This window comes from Myotis davidii, unplaced genomic scaffold (assembly GCF_000327345.1).
Source record: "Myotis davidii unplaced genomic scaffold, ASM32734v1 scaffold1275, whole genome shotgun sequence".
NCBI lineage: Eukaryota > Metazoa > Chordata > Mammalia > Chiroptera > Vespertilionidae > Myotis > Myotis davidii.
In genome coordinates, this window is record NW_006286483.1 from 100,763 (window position 1) to 124,164 (window position 23,402).

General features: G+C 45.7%; 1 protein-coding gene across 1 annotated transcript in view; it reads right to left on the reverse strand.

Annotated features, from left to right (window-relative positions):
- MYO1E (myosin IE) overlaps positions 1 to 23,402 on the reverse strand; it is a 180,022-nt gene that overhangs the window by 96,295 nt on the left and 60,325 nt on the right. Inside the window, exon 2 of the mRNA XM_015560197.1 lies at positions 6,229 to 6,375. Within this exon, the coding sequence (XP_015415683.1) occupies positions 6,229 to 6,375 (147 nt within the window). The remainder of the gene's footprint in view (positions 1 to 6,228; positions 6,376 to 23,402) is intronic.

The following is a 23,402-nucleotide window of genomic DNA, read 5'->3' on the forward strand; positions in this document are numbered from 1 at the left end:
CCCTGCACAGGGGAGAAGCCCGCAACCTGGGCATGTGCCCTGACAGGGAATCGAACCGCAACCTCCTGGTTCACAGGTCAACACTCAACCACCAAGCCATGCTAGCTGGGCTAGAGTTCACATTCTTAATCAACAAGCTATATTGCCTTTCTAAGATTAGCAGGCATTGTCGCTATTGTTATTGTTGATACTATTATTGGTAGAGTTGACAGATTTAGGAAATAAAAAATGCCCAGGTAAATTTGAAGTTCAGATAAGCAATAAATAATTTATGCATATATATCCCAATAAGTATGCTCCAAGCAATATCTGAGGCATACTTCTACTAAAAAAGGTACTTGTTATTTATCTGAAATTCAAGCTTAATCAGGCATCCTGTATTTTACTGGCAACCCTAAATTGGCAGCACAAGGATCTCCTGCAGGACTGAGAGGTGTTCAAGAGCCTATGGTCCCTCATAAATTAGATTCTGTGATTCTTTAAGTACTAAAAACTCTATCTCTCTTCGTTGATTTTTAAAAATATATTTTTATTGATTTTAGACAGGAAGGGAGAAGGAGAGATAGAAACATCAATGAAGAGAAAATCATTGACCGGCTGCCTCCTGCATGTCCCACACTGGGGATCGAGCCCACAACCCAGGCATATGCCCTGACTGGGAATCGAACCATGAGCTCCTGGCTCATAGGTTGAGGCTCAACCATTGAGCTAAGTTGGCCGAGCTGTTGACTTTTTTACCACATGTATCTTTACCACATGGTAGGGACCAAATCAAAACTGAATAAATGAGGCTTGGCCCTCATTCTGATTCTCAAAATATAGTAATTCTTACAATTTTCAAGAAATAGAGCCCTGCTATGACCATCCTCGTTTCAGAAGAAGAGGATGTCTGGCTACATTTATCTCCAGGTGAAAACGAACTTGGGCAGGTAAGGCGTTTCCATGGAGAAGGGTGCTCCTTCCCTTGGTTGTGAAGGGAATGCCGTGACTGCCACCGGTCCTGGACCAACTGGTCACTGCATGCGGAGAAGAAAGAGCTACCCAAGGACATAAGCCAAAGAAAACACCTGCTCGGCAATCCCTTCCTGCCCACTGAGCCCTTGGTTATCAAATACATATGGGTTGGGTTGCATAAGAGCTCCTATAGGAGCCAACATTTTTTACTGTGAATAACCTGCTATTTAAAGAGATATATTGTAGAGTCTTGACTCAGTCAGCTACATAAATTCTGATTAAGGCCTGGGAAGGAGACACTCAGAGAAAAAACTTCTTTCAGACGACTCTAGGCCAAGCCTGAATCAATGACTGAGGTTGAAAGAGCGAAAATTGTAGCTGTTCCCTAAATTTCCCATAAATAATGGGGCTGCCATATTATTTAGGAGGAGTCCCGGAAAATACAGTTTAGTTTGAAACAGAAGAATTGAGACAAGAGAATTTAACTTGGATTTAAAGGAAACAAACTTATTTTAGTTATTTTAGGTGAGAGTTTGGCCTCATTGTTTATCTAACTGCCTGCCTTTTTTCCCACCTGGCTGGGTCTGCAGACACCTCAGCACTTCCCTGAGCACACGGGCCTCCTACTGAGTTGGGTCCCTTCTCTAGACTCAAATACTCCCTCCCACTCCCTACTACATAATTCAGGTGTGCCTTTGGAAAAAGCCATGTCCATCATTGTCTCTAACACATAATCTTTGGCAATGAAGGTGTGGCCCAAGGTTAATTTTGAAAATGTATGGGGCTACCAGGCTATGATACAAAACCAAACCAAAAACAAACAAACAAAAAAAAACCCCACCAACCAACCAACCAAACAAAAACCCAGAAATCGATAACACAAATGCCATCTTATTTAATAGATTTTGCAAGATGAAAGGACCCAGCAGATCTTGGTTCTCAAATGCTTGTTGGGGATCTTTGAGTTTACAGTGATCTGCAGCAAGAATGACAAAGAGAGAAACAAAATGCCCTGAATTTTTCATAAAGCTCAATTTATTCAATGTAAAAGACTGTCCTTTATTCTTCGATTGTTTCCTTTCTATTTTGGGAGTGTTAAAAATATTCTTTCTTTTATGAAATGTGATGGTAGTGAAGCTTCTGTAAGTTTGTTTTTAATGGTCTTATTAAACAAAGATAAAGTTTAACTTAAGAAAAAAATTCCAATAACCAATGAATTCCCCCAAACCACCCACACCAACCTAATGGGTTTCCCTGATTTTATCTCTAAGGTGGGGGGCGGGAGGGGGGTAGCTGAGGCCAACTTGCCTGAAGACATATGTGGAGAAGGTCAAGCTGGAACTTGATCCCTGGCTCCAGCCGCCAGACCAACCTTCCTCACTGCAGCGTGGTGCCCCCACCCCCAACGTGACTGACTGCCAAGGACCAAACCTCATTCAGAACAACTGCACTGCCTTCAGCTCCGGTTGGTCTGGCACAAACATCTCACCCCCTAATTCAAGGGCTGAAGATGCCAAACACACTTGACTGTGGTCTTTGAGCGAAAACAAGTTTGGAGAAAGCTGGACCAAATGGGCAGGGAGTGCTTTTGCACAGAACCGTTGTCGTCAGCCAAGTGGCTACAAATGATGCCAGGCATAAGCGCAAATACTGCAATGTTTTCCTCAGAGATTTTCGAGTGGAATTGTAAGGAGTGTGGCGACATCCAGGAAAAATGGATGGTTAATCAAACCTTCCTTGTCTTAGGATACATAGCTGAAAAATATGTGTGTGTGTGTGTGTGTGTGTGTGTGTGTGTGCGCGCGTTTATTGGTAAACCATGGTAGCATTTTCTAAGTAGATATTTTTCTGATGTAGAAAAAGAAATGAGCATTCAGGCTGAATGCATTAATAACGGATTGTTCCAAATGCTGACCTTCAAAACAAGACAATGTGCTGGTATTAAATGTAGAAGAGGTCAAATGAGCAATGTTATAATTTCATGTAAAATTGAATCTTTCTTCCCTTAACTACTAAGCTTAGGAGAGAGAGGGGGGAAAACACTTTGACTTAAAATAATGCTACTCTATCATAATAATATTCTCTGAGCACTGAACTGATAAAGAAGGCTTTTATCACTTATCAGAGGAAAAGATTTGCAGCTCCACCCTTGGCATTATTTTCGTAAACATCCAACAGACCCATCAAGCTTTCTCAAAGCCGAGAGCTGCCCTGTGCTATTGACGAAAGCACATTGATGCTGAGTTTCTCATTTATCGAGTGGGCAGATTTCTAAGACACGAAGTCATTAGTGGTCAACTAACTCATTTCCTTGGTAAAGTACACGATTAGTCAGTCATTGATTCAAAGGCATTAATTCAGAGGCAAGTAATCAGCCCCCTCTGTGTGAGTCACTTAAAAATTCTGCTGTCTGAATATAAAAAGTCTTAATTGTCAACAAATTTTCAATGAACACGTAATACGTTGCACCATACCAAGAATTATGCAGGAAACTAAAACACACAATGCAAGAGGATCCCATTTCTGTTAGAATTAACAAGAAAGCACACATAAACACATGCCTATATGTGGATAAGTTGAAAAATATAAAGCAAGGGGTTATATAGGCACTAACCCTATATGGTGGGATTCTGGGTGATTTTAGTGTTCTCCTTTCTGCTGGACTCCATTTTACAAGTCATGTTAAATGAAATGTATTACTTTAAAGGGCTTTTTAAACGTCGTTTTTTTTTGTGTTTTTTTTTTAAAGTCATACAAGACACAGTCCTTGTCCTCAACGAATCTCTGGTGTTTTAGGAATAAACGATCCTGGTGGGGAGAAATGAGGATGGCTGGGTTGCCTGCTGATAACCACTGACACCACCTTTTTCTTTTCTTATCCAGCTTATCAAAATCCATGTTCTATGTCAATAATGTAAGAAGTGGAGCCTGCATTCTAAGAACATTCCAATAAATAATTTGTTCAACTACATTCTGTGGAACTTAGCCTTTTATGGGCTTGTCAATAACCCAATCCTCCATTTAAAAATTTTTCAGGATAACAAGCATTTCAATTTCCAATAAGCATCTTTACAATCGAATTTTTGGAATATCACTCAGAAATATGGGAGGAGCTTACACACTTGCCTTAGCGTATGATAATACTAATGAATGCTTATTGTGTACTTACTGCATTCATTTCATTTAACCCTGCAACAGCTCATGCAGGAGATTTTACTGTCATTCCCACTTTACAGGCAAGGAAATCAAGGCACAGAGATGACAAAAGGTCCTACGGTCACCAGGCCCAAGCAGAGTAAGGTTCAAAGTCAGGCAGCCCAGATCCGCTTCCTGCACCCAACTTTTTCTAGTCTAACCCCTGCCAGTTTCCATGGGCCACGGATCTTGCACATAAAAGGGATTTAAATATTTTGATGATGATAGGCCCAGAAAAAGTGAGCATATTTCAATTTTTTTGAGCAAGTAAAATGAAATCTTACAGCTGAATACAACTGCTTCCATCCAATTAAATTAAAGGCAGTTCTGCACAGGTGTCTAGGAGTCAGCAAAGATTTTTCTGTAAAGGGCCACAAAAGTAATTAATTTAGGCCTGGGGGTCAGATGGTCTGTTGCAACCACTCAGCTCTGCCATTGTAGCATGAAAGCAGCCACAGACAAGAATAAAACAACGGAGCACGGCTGGGTTCCAATAAAACGTTGGTTATAAAATGGGCAGTGAGCAGGATCTTGTCTGCAGGCGGTAGCTACCACCCCTGATCAATACAGCTGGCAAATCCAAATATAGCTGTTCACACTTAAAAGCAAGGGTTTAGGGATTTAACTACCCAGATATTTGGTAAAAACAAAACAAAACAAAACAAACACACACACACACACACACACAAAAACCTCTTATGGTAAATAAGAAACAGCACAGCATTGGGAAGAACCGTCCAAGTGCCTCAGAATAATGCATCGCTCGATACATACCGGGTGCGTTGAAATCTCCTAATGTTGAGACAGGAAGTCCCTGCACAAGTATTGCTGAGTAGGTACGGGTGCTTCTAACCAACAGTCAAATGAGCAGCGTGAACAATAAGCAGAAGCTACTGGTGTGAAAACTACTCTCCCCGTGCTTTGGGGGTTAAAATCCTAAAGGTGCATTACGAAGGTTGCAAAGTCTCCACCTGTCACGGTCCTCCACAACACCATCCCTTCAAAGGCGCCAACAGCCAAGTTAAACTTGCTGGCGCTACCAACAGATTTTACACAAATCTTCGCACGTCTGTGACCAACTCCGCAATCATTCCACTAAGAGAGCTTTACCTAGCTGCACCAAACAAAACTCCCGAATCCTGTAAGAACTTAAGTGTCACAGTTCTCTGTTTATAATGTAGTCAACATGCATTTGAATCAAATTTCCATTCTGAATTTTTAGAAGTCCCATAAAAAATGGCATCTGGCAGCCCGGCTGGTGTAGGTCAGTGGTTGAGCATTGATCTATGAACCAGGAGGTCAGGGTTCAAGTCCCCGTCAGGGCACATGCCCAGGTCTCGGGCTCGATCCCCAACGGGGGGAGGAGGACAAGCAGGAGGCAGCCGATCAATGATACTCTCTGATTATTGATGTTTCTATCTCTCTCGCCCTCTCCCTTCCTCTCTAAAACCAATAAAAATTATTTTTAAAAAAGGCATTGTTCTAGAAGCCAGTGCAATCAAAATACCCCAGCGTCAGTGTCCTGCTGCCCTAGGCCCAATGCTGACACTTACGTGGCCGTTGGCTGCATATTGATTACGTGAAATGCCAGGAAAATAATCCAGCATCATCTTTGCCCTTCCCACAGCCTGAACCGAGGGACAAAAAAGTACACCACCACATTCTGAAAGGGTGAAAATGACGTGAGCACAAGGCCTTCAGGTGAATCTTCTTTTTTGTTGTTGTTAATCCTCACCCGGGGATATATTTTCCCATTGATTTTGTTAGAGAGAGCAGAAGGGAGGGAGGGAAGCCGAAGCGTAGGTGGGGAGAGAGACACACGGATGTGAGAGAGACACACTGATTGGTTGCCACCCACAGGCACCCCGACCCAGAGCTGGGGATTGAACCTGCAACCCAGGTATGTGCCCTTGACCAGGAATTAAATCCTCGACCCTTCAGTGTGTGGGCAGACACTCTAACCACTGGGCCACACTGGCCAGGAGCAGATGGGTCTTCTTACACCAGGACTAAAGCCACGTTTTCCTGTGGACACTGTCACCGCATTTAGAAATGTCCAAAGGAACCAATGAAGGATACAAAAATGTAGTCGTCCATGTATCTCTTCTTCAGGTTCTCCACGATGGCGTTCTCGGTGATCTTGGAGAGCAGGACCATGTCGTCCACACCACTGTGCTTGACGTTGTGGCTCTGCCAGTGGTACCGGTAGGCCCCTTTGCTTCCCTGCTGGTGGAAAACACGCAATTATTAGGGTAGTGTATTTTCTCCTGGAGTTAAAAAAACAACTGCCACTCACTTCCCATATACTCCTCACATCAAATGCGGCAGAGCACAGCGAACAAAGATTTTGCTATCGATCGACCTGGATTCAAGTTTCAGCTTCGCCACCGACAGACTAAGCGAAGTGGGGAGAAGTTACCTACGCTCACTGCACCACTTCTGCTTCTCTTTCCTCTCATTTGAAAGATGGGAGAAATGAGACCCACTTTATAGAACTGTTATAAGGATTAAATAAGATGACATACGTAAAGCGCCGAGCAGGGTCTAGATAGAGGATAGCACAATAAACGATCGACGGTCTCCCATAATTCCCTCAACCGCATTATTTCATCATGTTTATCAATGGAAATGAGCAGTGAAACTTCCGAGACGTGTTCTGCCAATTCTATGACAGAACTCAGAAGTGGAAAGGATGTGTGCCACACACTGGCTAGGTCACATGATCCTCATTTCCCCCTGTAAGCCAACCACGGTCAACGGAACATTGGCCTTCTACATTCAAAACATAAGCTACGTTTTGATGACCGGTCACTGCTACATTAACGAGAAAAGGGACAGGAGCTAAAACACGGCCCAGAACATGCTATGGGCAGAAGGACCTCATCTGGCCCCGTGGACTCCTTGGACAGAGAAAGCTGTGGCCCTTATCTGCTTATCGGAGTTACAACTCAACACCCGGAGTGGCTTCTGAACACCTGTGGCCGGCAGGGGTTCCTTTAATTTGGCATTTGTGCAGTAGAATTCCCCCTCAGGTTCAGGCCCGCGGTGAGGGGGGATGGGAGCACCGTGGTGGCTGCACTTGGGGAGGTCACCATCCACTGAAGGGCACCTAGATATGGGTGGATATGTTCATGGGTCAGCAACTGTCAATCTATAAACACAGGTAAAATGGGTGTTCCCACAGCGGGAGACTCCTTTGTCCTGGGAGAGGCAGAAATAACTTCTTGGAGAGGGTGCCATTTGATGACTGGAGATTGGAGAGTTCTCCCTTCCCTTTAAACCCTGCATGCATCCTGCTGGACAAGACTCAGGGCAAACTCGGCTCTTTCTCGGGAGTTCACTTTTGGAGGAGTTTGGATAAAGGAGAGAAGGATTCTGAGTAAGGGTTTCTAGAAAGGCTGCCTGATCAGACGTCAAAAGGAGCAAGAGGAAAGGTAATAGGAGGCTCCTTGAGAGAAGGGGGGGGTAAGGAAGGAAACAAGACGGACGCCATTCTGCAATTCACGTTTAAAAACGATCTGTGTTCTCTTCAGGAGACATGGGCCCTTGGGTAAAAGCAAATTCTAAGAGGCTCCGGGGAAAGCCGTTTTAAAAACGCAGCCAGGGCGCTGGCTTGGGCTGCAAGCTGGGGCCCTGCCAGGCCTGCCACCCATGCTGCCGTGCACAGGGAAACGGTTTATACGATATATTTGGCTTTCTCAGAACCACATGAGGCATCAGTTCTACAAAATTACCTCGACCTCACCGCTCCTCCTTCCTCTTGCGGCAAAGCAGCAGGAGGAAAAGTATGGCCACAGCATGACTCACGGGGCCTGTCGCATGTCCGCGGTGCCCTCCCACCGGATGAAGATTCCTGGTGATGCCCCCTCCTGGGCTATTCTCTCTGGGCGCCCACAACCATTACCCTGCATGGAAAACTGAAGTTCCAGAGTAACTAACCAGAGGGTGTGTTTGTGTATTTGCTTTTAACCCCAATAAAATATTCACCTACTTCAAAGAGGCAAAAGATGTCCTTTCCCCTTTGGATAATGTAAGTACAGTTGATCGAAACAGAAGAGCTATTTATAAGCTGTTACTCAACTGCGAGAATGTGAATGATGTTTACAACCTTGACCCCTTCCCTTCCTCACACTCCTGATGGGTGGGCGGGGGCAGAACTGGCTGCCCTGCATGGGGGGGGAGGAAGGGCGGTGACAGGGACCTCCCATGGGGTGAGGAGGGTCATCTTCCTCAGGTGCCAAAGGCCAGGTTAGCAGGCTGTCACCTCAGCAAGTGCAGCTTCCTGCTGTGCTGTGGGCTGCGACTCCTTTTAGTTTTGGTCACTTTTTAAACAAGGAGGGACTGGGAGGTGTTGCACTTCCCAGCAGTCCCAGCTGAGCCAGGCGTCGCCAGAGGGGAGCTGGCGTGCCAGCTGAGCAATGACCAGGAAAGTAACAAATCATGAAAATTATGATGACGCCGATGAAAAGTTATTCTCCCCGCCCCCAATGATTACAAATGACAAGGGAAGTATTTCCCATTAGACCAGTGGTTCTCAACCTTCCTAATGCCGCGACCCTTTAATACAGTTCCTCATGTTGTGGTGACCTCCAATCTCATTGTTACAAATTGAACATAATTAAAGCATAGCGATTAATCACAAAAACAATATGTAATTATATATGTGTTTTCCGATGGTCTTAGGTGACCCTGTGAAAAGGTCATTCGACCCCCAAAGGGGTCGCGACCCACAGGTTGAGAACCGCTGCATTAGATGAAGCTTGAGTGCAGACCCTCTCGGGTCCCCATGTAATGACTAGGATTCCGTTTGTTAAAAAGCAATGGGCTCACACACAAGTTCTAGAAACCGGGGCGTGCCCACATCCACACAAGGGCCTGGCTTGTTCCTCCCGTCTGGGAGGCGTCCCACACTCGGGGGAGGAGCCCGGCTCAGGATTCGCTGCTCCCTGCTGTGTGCTGTCCAGGGTGGGGACGGGGCAGAGCAAAGGTGAGTCTGCACAGAGGCCAGGACTGTTCCCTCCTGAAAGCCGACCTTCACTGCAGCGCCGCATCTCAGGGCCTTAGCGAGCACTTTCCCTCCCAGGCTCACCCAGGAGGAGGAAGAGAGCAGGCCCTGGGTAACCACAGCCTTCACAGCCCAAGAAGGGAGGCTGTGTAAACACAGCAGGCCCAGTGCTGGGCAGGGCCTGGGACGGTGGTCACACATCTGACACTCCTGAGGAGGAGCAGACTGCAAAGTATTTTCAGACAGCGGCGTGGAAATGGGCACCGAAACCTTAGTCCCACAGACGGATATGCATCCAGTTAACTACCTACCAATGAGATTCACACCCTCTTTGCTCCAGCGTTTGCATTTTTAGGAATTTACTTCTAGATACATCAAGATCTATGGATGAGGCTGTTCCCGCAGCAGAGTGTGCTATGGGGGGAAGTGGGCACAGGTCGTGGATTGAATATTCTATGGCCTGCCCTCCCAACATAGGAGGGAGGTGCAGTCCCTGGGAGGGACCAGCTGTGCTGACAAGGGAAGATCTTCAGGACACGCCCACTCATGAAAATAGCAGTCAACATGTGGATTAAGTAAAGAATGACCACATTTGTCGAAAACTTTTAAGAGACACTTTATAACTGTTGTCTTGAAAGATGCACAAAGCTCTATTGGGGAAATGGGGTTTTGGGAGAAGGTGACTTTTACCCTCTATTTTAAACTTTTCTGCCCAGTTTACATTAAAAAAAACACAACCATATGCCTTAGTAAAATTTAAAAATAGATGAAAACATTGAAAATGATGCCAATACAATCAAGCATTTTCCAGGGGTGGTGGCTGAGCTGTCCCAAAGCCTGGTTCTGTGCAGGTTCGAGGTTTGAAAGGTGGGCTGGGAGGTGCTGTCTGCAGGAGAAGATAGCATGTCTGGGGTGATTCACTGGTCCAGGAGCTAACAGGCAGCAGAAGTGATTTACAGAAAACCTGGGGCTAGAATGTTACGTTAGGAGCACGTCACCTTGAGAAGCAGACGAACCATATTCCCCCTGTGGAAAGTGGGCCACGGTCACCCTGGCCTGCCATACAGCTGAGCTCGTTTACTTTTGTCCCCAGTGAGTCATGACAGGAAAGGCACACAACCATCTGTTAGACTTTAATCTTTTAACTGACAGTCTGGGAATTCTACCTTTTGCAGTTCTGCTATTTGACTGGGACGAAACCCTTACTTCCATTGCAAATGATGGAGGAGAGATCATCAACCATAAATATTTATTTGTCTCCTATGTTACAGGCTCAGCAAACCAGCATTGGGTTGACAATGCATTTCAACTTCATGGAACTAGATCCATTCCCCTATTATGGTGATGTAAAGATGTGTGTTAGAAGCACGTGTGCGTGTGTGTGTGTGTGTGAGAGAGAGAGAGAGAGAGCGCTGAAGTACAGCGAACAAAGTGTGAGGAAGGCGTGTTTCTGGAAGAGTGGGGGGCAGTCAGTAGCCAACCAACACCCTGCCACTCCTCAACCCTTGGGGTAATTGGAACTGACACTAAACCCAGAAATGTGTGCCGATGCTTGACATGGTCTCATCTAATTCACACACCACCTGCAAGACACGAATATTAATCCCTCTGTTACTACTGTACAAAAGGGTGAGGTTGAGGTCTGGAGCTATAATGTACCAAGCTGACTCTCCTTGCAGGGGCTTTGTGGGGTTGGCGCAGAGTGGGTGTGGGTGTGTGTGTGGGGCCCAATGAATGTAGAAGATGCGCTCATTTGTTTCATTCATGTATATGTGACCCAAACAAAAGTTCAATGTTTGCAGGACATTTCCACACACGTCTCAGTTAATCCCTGCAACAAAGGGACAGAGCTGAGACGCCTCATCGGGGTTTCCGGCTTCCTTTTCTTTGCTCCTTCTGCTCCACCACATCTAACTTCCATTGCCACCCCTCCAGGGGAGAGCTGGTTTTATAGATGACAAGACCAGAGGGCAAGGTGTGGAGGGTACACGTCAGGCTGGCAACACTGTTTTGACTCATTGAGTGGGGAAGGGAAAAAAAGGTTTGTAAAAAAAAAAAATAACCAGAGTTAAGGTGTCCCAGTTTTGTTTTAATTGCATAGATGATGCTATTTCTGTAAAAAGATGTCTCTGCATGGAGATGTGGTTTGTTTATGTCTAAACAAATTTCTACATGTTTTTTTTCTACTGAGCATAAGCTTACAAAAGGTGCACACATATGTAGCTGCTTTCATGGGAAAAAACAGATCAAATAAGGTAAGGGATGTGAAAGTACTCAATAAAGTGAAATGAAATACATATGGCACTGTTTGCCCTGCTGTTTGCTGTTCCATGTCAGCTCAGGCCTCCCATTCTTGTTGCTTATCCCAGCTTCCAGCTTCTGCAAACTCTTCTTTAAATAACAATGGACCCCAAGCAGGGAATGTGGCTCCCTAAAGGAACATTTTCTGTACCAATGAAAATATATCTAAGATGTTCTAAATGAACAGCGAACATATTCCATCAATACTAAGACGCAGAGTTTTCTTATTCTAACATTCTGAAACTAGCATGTGTCTTATCATCAACTAGAGGCCCAGTGCACAAATTCATGCACGGGTGGGGTCCCTCAGCCTGGTCAGTGATCAGGGCCAATGGGGGCCAGCTGGCTGGGATGTAGGAGGTTGGCTGGCTGGGAGAAGGAGCCAAGGGAGGTTGGCCAGCTGGGGGGAGGGACCATGGAGGTTGGCTGTGGGAGTGCACTGACCACCAGGGGGCAGCTCCTGTGTTGAGCGTCTGCCTCCTGCTGGTCAGTGTACGTTATAGCTACCAGTCGGTCAGCTGGTCGTCCAATCATCCGCTTGCTTAGGCTTTTATACATATAGATGCTTAAGTGGCAGTGGGTTTTTTTGTTGTTGTTGTTTTAATTGAAAAATAAAATAATGACATCTCTCTTACATCCTAGCACCTTAGGCTTGATGAATTATGTCACACAATACTTACGAGGTACAGGCACTGTTCTTTGCACTTTACGAATATTAAGTCAATGTTTAACCTCATCAAAGACATAAACTATTAGAAAGATTTCGATTGCTCTGGGAGCATCGTACCATGTATTCATGCCACTTCAGAAATTGGTGGTTTTGACTGGTGAGGTGATGACAGCTCGGTCCTGGAGGCTTTGCTGTGAAAACTTCTGTAGCTCCTGCCCCCACCCCATCCCAAACAGGAAGAGGGTGGGTGTCCTGGCTGACAAGCTGCGTGTAACAGCTGCCCATGGCCAGACCACAAGTTCGCAGAGCAAGGTGATGTCCTCCTCGGTTTGTAAAGGCACATTCAGGCTTGTATCTCTTTCAACCTAAAAGTTCCTTCAGTGCTAAGGCCACCCAGAGCAGGAAGGTGGGCCATCCCCCACCCCCGGTGTGATAGTCCCACCCCAGGAATGATGAATTCTCACCTTCATTTACACTATACTCCATGCTTCCTAAACCTTCGTCATTTAACTACTTTTAAAACTTTTATAATTTATCTATATCAACTAATTTTATAACTAAACTTTTTATAACTTTATCTATAGGACAAATTCCACCAGTGCTATGCTTCAAATTTTTCTATAAACTGTCCTTTTTAATTTGGCTAATCCTAAAACAATCATCCCTACAAAACCCCTAGTTTGGTGTTAATTTCTTGGAGATGTCTTAAAATAACAAGGAAGATACACGATTTAAAATACACACCGTGGGGTTGTACATCCTGATCTTACCACCCACCTGGGTGCCCGGTCCCACACGTGGGGACCCGCTGCCATTCTCTATTGGGCCTGTTCCCACCGACTTTGAGTCCAGCCACACGGAGTTTAAACGGCCACTGTTGTATTTCCCAAACATATGTTTCCCTGCGGTGGACAAGCTCACCTGGCGAGGCCAGAGTCCCCATTAGACAGCAGGTGGGAGCCTAGGTTTTGTTTTCACAAGCAGATACTACTCTGTATCATGTTCTGAGATCCCTGCACGTTCCATCGGGGTCCCAAGACCTGTCCCGTCCTCTCTCCTCGGAAACCTTCCCGCCACACGTGGGACCTGTTAGTGGCCCCCAGGGTGAGGGCCTGCCTTGCGGCTGAGGGGGAAATTCTCTCCTGGGCACCTGTGATTTATTCCTTCTCTCTCGGGAAGCACTTCCCGCAGTACTACCAGCGCACTGTGTCCTCTCCCTCAGTCTCCAGGAAACCTAGAATCGTAACTCTCTGCCCTGTGGGTGAATACTCTCTTCTCACACAACGGCTAATTTGTGTCACATATCGGCACTCTTCTAGCATTTTATACCTGATAATTTATTTAATTCTCACAACCTTACCGGGCAGGAAACTGAAGCACAGAGCAGTTAAGTAACTTGCCTGGCTCCAACAGCTGGGCTTCAAACCCAGGCTGCACAGCTCTCGAATCTTTGGCCTTACCCATTATGCTCACTGCCTCTCGTAATAAGACAAGTGCCACGGAAAACAGCAATGATTCTAAAGTTCCCAGTACCTGCCTTATTGCATATTTTCTGTGCACCACGTATCAACTTCATTCATCTACACACACCATGAAGCAGGCACTCTCATTGTTGGCGTGGAGGGTACCTGCGCAAAGGTGGCAGCTGGAAGCCCACAGAGCAAGCAGCCTGACTCTACCCAGCACTGCACATGACAGAGAAAACTCAGGGCCCTGGCATCGGCCATGGGAGCAGGTCCGTTTCCTGCCGTGTCTCCAGCATGCAGGGCAGTGCCAGTCTGGTGAGTGAATTCCAGGTCGCTTGGGCTCATCTCAGAACTAGGGGTGTATCTTCCTGTGGCAGCGACAGTGGGAAACTGGGGGTCCTGGGCCCAGAGTCTGCCCCAAGGAAGAAAGAAGTTTCAAAAGCTTTCCTATTGCCCACAGCCCAGGAAATCCAGGGGAAGAAATGTTGACCCTGAAGACAGCTCTTTCTTTCTTTTTTTAAAAAATATATTTTATTGATTTTTTACAGAGAGGAAAGGAGAGGGATAGAGAGTTAGAAACATCGATCAGTACATGCCCTTGACCAGAATCGAACCTGGGACCCTTGAGTCCATAGGCCGACGCTCTATCTGCTGAGCCAAACCGGTTAGGGCAACAGCTCTTTTTTTAATTGTCTACTATCGTCCAGGTTAGGGTAACAAGCTAATCTTGACCACAGGGCAAGGACATTTCAAGCTACAGAATACAATGAACCAAATGGTTGGAATCCCTTCATGTTGAAAAATGTGCATCCTACATTGGCCTCTATTTATGGTGCAATCAAATGATGAAGAGTTACTCCAATGTCAGTCTGTCCTTCTGAAGTATGGTAGCAATCATCTCGGGTAGAAACTATAGTTTAACTTTAACCCTGCTGTTTGGCGTCTGTACTTATTTGCTTTGTTTAACAATAGAAAAGTTATTTTGATTTTCTGAATTATATAAATCATCCCATTCGATTAAATACCCTATTGATTGTAATGTGAAATCCCATTGGTTGTGGTCATACTGGTCTTAGAAAGCACATTTTCCTTTACCTGGGAAGGACAGCACAGTTATCCCAAGGTCAGAGGGCTCCAGTTAACGTGTCCCTGTTGACTCTGTTCTGGAGACCCCAAAACTGTAATTGAGATAACATGCTTAAGTCTGACCAGGTTCCTCATTCCAGGATGTAATCAATACCTTTGTGATCTTTGCCTATATAAGTTTGGCTTTGTCACCATCTTATCACTGAGATTTGGGAAAGCAAAATGGTCCCTCATAGTCCCGGATTGCAATAAATGTGACTCTTTAGTTCGACTTCTTGAGGCGTCCTTCTGTGATTCGCGGGGTACATTACAACACTTCCAGCTGCGGCTGGACCTTTGGGACCTCACTGTCATCACGCCTGTTTCAAGTAGGAAGGTTGGGGAAGGCAATTCCATTTGCTAATCCAGCAGTTGATTAGAATCCATAGACTTGGGATCAAGCACAAGCCCTACCTCTGTGACCTGGGGCAAGGTCAGTTTCATGGAATTTTATTCTTTATAATTAAGGCAGTTTATTCAGTAAACACCTAAATGTGGTTCAGGTTTTGTAATAGATTCATAAACCAAGAAAACAAAGCCCTATCAGACTATGTGTCCTAATTTTTGTTTTGAAAATTGTAGTCCCCGAAGCAATGATAGCTGTTCAGTAAATTGCTTTCATTGAATTAATAAGTCAAAGTAATGAGGAAGGCTGACTACTTACAGAAATGTAACAACCAATAACTCGTGTTCATATTATTGATTTAAATGGGGATAAAAACAGAGCGGCAACTGAAAAATTCCTTGTGACATAAAATGAACTGCTTGCCGCTCTGTACCATGGAAGAAAGAAATCCCAATTCTAATGCTGTTCTGAGGCAAAAGAAAAATCTGTAAAGACTTACCAGCACAGTGCAGCAAAATTGATAGCAACCCCACTGGCAGAGAGGAAGGCTCTGTGGGTACATCTTAGGGAGAACCACCAGAGCAGCCACTAATCCATGTGGATCAGTGTCACCAAGGGTCCTGCAGGCTCAGGAGAGCCTCAGGTGTGAAGATAGAGCCCATCCTCTCACTCCCTTTCATCACCTGGCCGTCTCTTCTCACAACCCACACCTTGGACCTCAGGAATGGAACAAAAACAGGGCTAAACCGAAGGAATTCAGAGGGGGCGGGGGAATCGTGTATGCACTAGATGATTCAATGCAAAGCCCCAGGACAGAAAGGAATGCAGGCCTTGGACTCCTGATGCCCCTCCCTGATATCAGCTAATCTCTCAGAAGCCACACCCCGACTGCAGAAGGCCAGCACTGGGCCTACGTGTCAAGGGCATGGGTGCCTGTGCAGCCGGGAGGGACAGGGACACGAGAATCTTGCCTTGCTACAGAAATTCCAAGGAGTTCTTACCACCTACCTGCTGTGACCCCACACGCCCACATTCAGTGAGCAAGTGATAGAGATGAGTTTGCAATAAAACCAATTTGGGCCCTGACCAGTTTGGCTCAGTTGATGGAGCATCGGCCTGCAGACTGAAGGGTCCCAGGTTCGATTCCGGTAGGGGGCATGTGCCTTGGTTGCGTGCACATCCCCAGTAGGGTGTGTGCAGGAGGCAGCTGATCGATGTTTCTTCTCTCATCGATGTTTCTAACTCTCTATCCCTCTCCCTTCCTCTCTGTAAAAAATCAATAAAAATATATGTATATTAAAAATATTTTTTTAAAAAACACCAATTTGGGGCATCAGCGGGGCTTCTGTGTGAGCTTATGCTAAAGGTTCAATTGCAAGTGAATACAGATCTTTAAAAATACAGAAGTTGGAGGGAAGGTAAAGAGAAATTATGCGGAGGGAGAGAGAAGACCCTCTCTCTGAGGGGGAAGAGATTCCAATTGAATAAAGGTCTTAGTACCCCCACAACTAAAAAGACCTTTAAGGAAGTTAAATGTTTCAAGGATTTTTAGTAAAAGTGGCATTGCAAGGATTCCAATCTCTAATCCTCAGTTTCTTTTTCTGCAAAATGGGAATAATAACAGTATTTGGGGCTTCTGAGGGTATCAAATCAGATAATCATGGGGAGTTCCTATTACACTTCCTGGCCCACTGTGAGTGGTAAGTAAAGCTGTTGTTAATCACAATAAGTGAACTGGGAACACTGCTGGCTGGGAATAGTGCCCTGATGAGATACCTGAGGTTTCAAGAAAGAATCAGAGAGCCATCATGTCATCTGGCCAGTAAGAAGATAATAGCAGAGACAGTATTCAATAAAGAAATATGGAACTTTTACTGAAGTAAAGCTTCATGATGCTCAATTGATGCATGTTCGCACAATATGTGAGCCATTTGAGCTCAGGATTCTCTGAGACTAGGGATCCCCTACAGCAGAATAGAAGGAAGACCATTGCTGCAGAAAAGGCAGATAGGAAGTTAAGAGACTGACTGAAAAAGAAGCCAGTAATGAAGAAGTACAGTAAGGACCACCTTGAGTTACAGACCGATGCCTTTTAGGCAAAAAAAGTGAAGGTGTTTAAACAAACTACAAAGGAAGTGGGGTAAGAAAGGGGCAAGAATACTTCTATATTTATGTTCTGAATCCTAAAGTTTTATAGCTGGAAGGAGCCTTGCCTATTGATTGATCAGGTCATAACTCTTACTCTACCGGTGAGGAACCTGAGGCCCAGAGAGGTGGTCCATGTCCATGGTGCCGGCTACTTGATAGACGAACCAGGACTAGAACTCGGGTCTTCCAGCTCTGGGCCCAGCACTGTGTGGCTCCCACAGCCAGCCCCTCCTGAGCAAACTTGGAGTGAAGGTTTTTGTCACCCACAAAAGTTCTGGATCAAGTAAGTCTAAGCATTTGAATATTTTAATTTCTCAAATAATAAATATCATTATTTGTGAGCCTTGACCCTCCGGTAATCAGACTGCATGAGGGCACAGATATCCATCCAAATATTAAATATTGGAAGAGCTTAATTTCTTCCTTGTTTTTAATATTAAGATAAATATAAGTACTAGTTTTAATATTTGCTACCCCGTGGGTTATCTTGCACAGACCCCCCACTTTGGGGACCACTTTCCTAGAACCCCTGGCGTTATACCCATGATACAGGCCTCTGTGTATGGGGTTTGGGGGTGAGGAATAAGAGTCAGGGCATTGGTTTAACAATCAGAAACAAGTAGGTGCCCTAGCTGGTTTGGCTCAGTGGATAGAGCATCAGCCTGTGGACTGAAGGGTCCCAGGTTCGATTCCAGTCAAGAGCACATGCCTGGGTTTCGGGCTTGATCCCCAGGAGGGGGCATGCAGGAGGCAGCCGATCAATGATCTCTCTCTCATCATTGATTTTTCTATCTTTCTCTCCCTCTCCCTTCCTCTCTGAAATCAATAAAATTTTTTTAAAAAAGAAAAGAAATGGTGAAGAGTTTGGAAACTAAAGAAAGAAAGAAAGAAAGAAAGAAAGAAAGAAAAAAGAAAGAAAGAAAGAAAGAAAGAAAGAAAGAAAGAAAGAAAGAAAGAAAGAAAGAAAGGAAAAAGGAAGTAGGTAAAGGAGAAAGGCAACCTCCAGACGATAAGGGAAATGCCAGCAGAAATGAAAGGACTGTAACCTAACTAGAGTCTCTAGCTGGAGAATCCCATGGTGCCCCTTCCAACAGTAACGTTTTTCTGCCAGAGTCACTAAACTGGAAAACAAAACACAAGCTAACCATGTCTGATGTGATTATGGGTCATGGGTGAGTCACACCAGCTTGAAGCTCAGTGCTCCATAGAAAATCCAAGACATTTTTGGTGATTGCTGCCCACTGCTGCTTATTATATTCTGTGAAACATAATACAGATCCCAAAGGCAACCCACATCATCAAGAAGTGTGCTGCACAAAGTTGAGGGAACAGGGCATGGGCACTGTTTTTCTTGAGCACTTATGTGCCAAACACTATGTTAGGTGCTTTGTTTCATTTGGTCTCAAAAGAATTGCAGAACCAAGGAGGTACTATGATCCCCGTGTAACTGATGAAAAAAATTGGCCAAAGTCATGGAGTCCAGATCTGTACTTGGGTTTGGTGGTTTCGAAGTCCACAGCAGGTTTTATTGAGGCCATGGTGGAAGACAGAAGAAGTGGACTCGCCACTCTGTGGAAATATCTCAAGGGAGACAGTCTCTGGTAGTGAGATTTCAAATAGAGGACCCGAAGCTGCCTTTAGGTGCCATGTGGCAAGTTGGATGGATCGCCGTGGCTACGGAAGAGATTGCACTTGTACACAGAGGGGCACTTTAGGCACATTTACATGGTCTCCTTCAAAGTACTCCTCACAGCCCGTTTCAAAGACAGAGCCCCACACCCAGATCTCAGTAATTGCAGGCTTCTCCTTCAAAAAGTTTTTGGGAATACATGATGAGTCCCCTTTGTGGCAAAGGTGCCTCTTAGCACAATAAGGCCATTGAAATGTTTTAAAAATAACCTCCCAGACATTCTCACTTGGACAAAATTGGCAAGATACACATCACTCGCCAAAACAATTCCAGGTAGGGATGCACTGTAGGAACCTGTTACATAGCTTCCAAAGTCAAACCAAAGGGCGCTCTCAGCCCTGCAAAGTCAAGAGCAGGTAGTGAACTCTGGTCTTCCTTGTAGTAAGGACAGGAATGAGAGTCAAGGGGGCTGGAACTGACAAACAAATGATCCCAATGCAATAATCATCGAAATCACTTTCCGCAAGGAATTAAGACAACCTGGGACCTGCTCGCTGTGTTAGGTGGAAAGAGCATCGCGCCCACCCAGTCCTGGAGAAAACAGTGTGCTCCATTTGGGGCAGGACAGTGAAGAGAAATTAGATGTCAGCATCACCACTTCCAAAAGAGGGCTGCGCTCCAAAACTGCCAGCAAGACCGCAAGTGGATTTGCAAAAACATTTGCATGGTTTCTAGTTGCAAAAATGCTGAAAGGATTTGTACTTCATTCTGCTCCCAAGTGCACAAAAGTCCCTTTCTACCTGAGCCCCGAGACCCAGAACACAAGGAAAAGCAGTGCCGGCAGTCCCAATAGCCTCCCTGGCTGTGACCCCTTCTCTTCCTGGGAGTTGGGCCAAAAGCACAGTACAACTTACTATCAAATAACCAACACCCGAGACACCTGGGAGTGACCACGCGGTCACTGGAATCAAACGCAAAAGGTTTCACCACCATGTGTGAGGCGTTTGGCTGGGTTTAAGGTACAGGCGTAGCTGCTAGCTTTGCACTTAGGAGAAACTTCATTTCAAATCTTTTTTTATTTTTTTTATTTAGTGGAGCAAGGAGAGTACAAAGGTGAGAAAAGAGAGAAATAGCTTGAGATCCTGAGAAAGATAAAAGGCAAATGATTTAAATTAAACATGCGGGAAACATTAAAGAGGGAAAGGAAATAAAACAACTCTAGCGATCTAAATATACAACAAAGAAAAGTTTTTTGATCATAGGGCCAGTCGTGTGAATAAATAAAATACTGTAAATGCTCTAAAGGAAAAAAATTTAAAGAAGAAAAGGGTTTCCTTTCAACTTCCATTCTTAATAAAACCATGGTTCTTTTGTTATAACTACAGTTCCGTGCTCAGTGGCTACTAAATTCAGCTTTGAAAAGCCTATAGAACATTCTCTAGTTTTAAAGAAAATTAAGTGACCAATCATTTCCAATCAGTGGGCAAATTATGTTTGTTGGGTGGCTTTGTTTTGAGTGGCTGTGAATAAAGGCAAGGGTGATTTTACTTTATTTTTGTCATTAAAATTTTTCTCCATAAAAAAAAATATCCATGGTTGTTTCACAGGCCTTCAAGGCCAATTGATCAGTTTTGAAGAGTGGTTCAAATGTTTTAAAACATACCCAATTGGTGTTTCCCTCGTCTCCAAACCAAAAATCTGCACCTCCTTTTCTTAAAGGTGCTTCTGTAGCACCTCTGGCTGTGAGTCGGTGCAGTGCTATAGAGCGATCGTTATTTAAGCTTCCACGAAATGCCCTTGGACCGGCCGGCTAGCGCGTTGTGAAATTAAAGTGTGCTACGGCAGAAACAAAACAAGGGCTGGGCACAAGGAGGGACTACAATGTGCAAGGCCACAGATGGCAGTGGGAAGCCTGAAAACAATGTTTAGTTCCTTGCCATTCTGTTCAGCCCCATTGTGTTTTGAATGGACTGAACCACTGCCCAGCTCCGAGGCCAGTCTCTGAAAGGGCCCATTGTAAGGGGGGTGCTTTCCAGAGCAGAGCTAAGGTTGCTGTAGTAACCTTCACTATGAATTTCCTGACCAGCGTGATGAAAATCTCAACTGCATTGTGACATTACTATAGTTACAAACAAGACCGCAAAACGAGCATGGGCCTACCCATTTAGGGGGTCTTTTCTTATCTATCTGCTGCCTACATCATTCTCACAGCCAAAGAAGGGACTGGCTTTCCAAGAGCCAGAGCTTGAGAAGTGAACCTGTACTGTGTGTATGTGTGTCTCTGTGTGTGTGTGTGTGTGTGTGTGTGTGTGTGTGTGTGTCCTGTGGCTTGCGGGTGGTGGGCAAATGGGAGTCTACAGGCCAAGGAAAGGCCTCACAGCCCCGTGAACTGTTTCAGCCACCACATTTGCAGGGTTAGGGAGGCCACGTTTCTGGAGCTGAGCAAGGGAGGCATGAATAGCCATGTCCAAATGACACAAGAATAAGCCTGCACGGCACTGGAAGAAGAGAGGTCAAGATCCAGCAGAGCGCCCCTTCTTTCCACCAGGAAATAAGGCCGCAGGCAAGCACCCCGATTTACCAGATGGATCACTAAGCTGGAATGAGACCCCTGTTTAATGAACTCTGCTGAGGGCTCACTATGTACCAAGCAACTCTCTAAGCTCCTTACATATACTGACTCATTCAATTGTCCTAACAAACCTCTATGATTGGTATTATTACTCCCTGCTGTACGGACGAGGAAGCCCAGAGGAGTTACATCACTTCCCTCAGATCCAACACCAGTAAGCAAATGCTCGGGTTCCAGAATCGTCCTTGAGCTTTCTTTAGCTTTTCCACATAGGCATTGGGTGTTTGGATCTAGAGCCAGGAACATCCATGTGGGAGTCCTCCATTGGCTACTAACAAGTTGTTGCCATAGGCGTCTGAGTGAGGCTGTGCAGAATAGGGACCAAGTGGGAGGGAAGAAAACTAAGGGTGGGAAGTATGTCATCCATCCATCCATCCATCCGTCCATCCATCCCAATAGTTATGCCCCTACTAGAGCCAAGCATTGTTCTAGGCGTGGGGGTAACAATCGCAGACCACAAAGACAAGGCTCCTACTTCCACCAAGCTTACTTTCTCATGGGGGAGGCAGGAAAAAACCGGACGGAATAGGTAGGTAGGGAAAATTGAGGCAGCAGAGAGAAGGCCAGGGGGGCAAGGCTGAGAGCACTGAGCAGTGGAGACAGGGCATCGGCAGCCAAAATGGAATCCCCATCCGAGTGCAGCCCAGGTCACGCAGAAAGACTGTCCTCTTTCCAAAGGGAACAGGCCCAACTCTGTCAGTCAGATCCCTATCCAGTGAGAGAAATGACACCACCTCTTAGTGGGGTATGGCTTCCAGCGTCTCACCACTGAGCTGTTTAGTGTCCCATGTGAGTCCTCAAGCACCTCGGTGAGGCAGGCAGGAAGGAAGCAGGTATAATTATCTCTATTTTGTAGGTTGGGCAGCCAGCAAAACTTCCCCAACAGTTTAGAGGACCCCCAAGGAATGGTGGGGCTGGGGGAGGACTGAAGAGCAAACTTCCTGTTTGGCTCTCCAGCGCTGGGGAATGTCCTCTGTTGACCGGCTAGCATCATAATGGCTATGCCACTTATTGCTGGGCTGCGAGTCTGTGTGCTGGATCTCGCCCACCTAGAAACCAGAGACCGAGCGAGACTGCTTTTAACCTAGAGGCAGGGAAGAAACAAGCAGCTCTTTAAAAGCACCCTTTCTAAGCACCCTTCCAGCCTGAAAGCCTCCCAGCGAGGCAATACGCCGCCCTGAAGTACAGAAAGGGCAAAATTACCCAAGCAGAGAGAAGCCCAGACATCAGGCTGCAGATGGAGGCCGGAGGCCCGTGCCAGCTTCTCAGTAAGATGAGGAATTACAGTAATTCAGCCCACAGCGATTTCCCATTTTAACTGATGTTTCCTGTTTTCTGTGCTGGGCATCGTGAGGATATTCAGAACCAGACCCGGAGTTCACAGGCCGTCCCTTCACTGGGGGACATTCTTTTCTGTCCACTCATCGCACTGTGTGGGCAACATTACAACCCAAGGCAGATCTGTTTTCCTACTGACCTCAATCTGCGGCCACCATGACCGCGGCTGAGAGAATTCTTGGCTCTGTGGGGCCGAGGCAGAGAGAGCAGCAGCGGTCCCGGGCCTGCTGCCCTGGAAAGAGAGTGGGGACCTGCTGGTGGGCTCTCTGCAGGCAGCGTCCACACCCACCCCAGGATGATTTGACTCGGGGGTAAAGCTAAGGGTCATCAGATAAGGGACTGCTATCTCTCTCCAGGCTGTTCAGCTGATTGCTGACCCATTCCGGTAGAGCAGTGGTTCTCAGCCTTGGCTGCACATTAGAATCACCTGGGAATCTTTTTAAAATCCTGATTTCTGGGCCTCATCCTCCGGAAATTCTGTTTCTTTGATACTAATGTTGTGGCCCCACCCCATAACAAAGAAACAGAATTTCTGGAGGATGAGGCCCAGAAATCAGGATTTTAAAAAGATTCCCAGCCGGGGCCGGTTTGG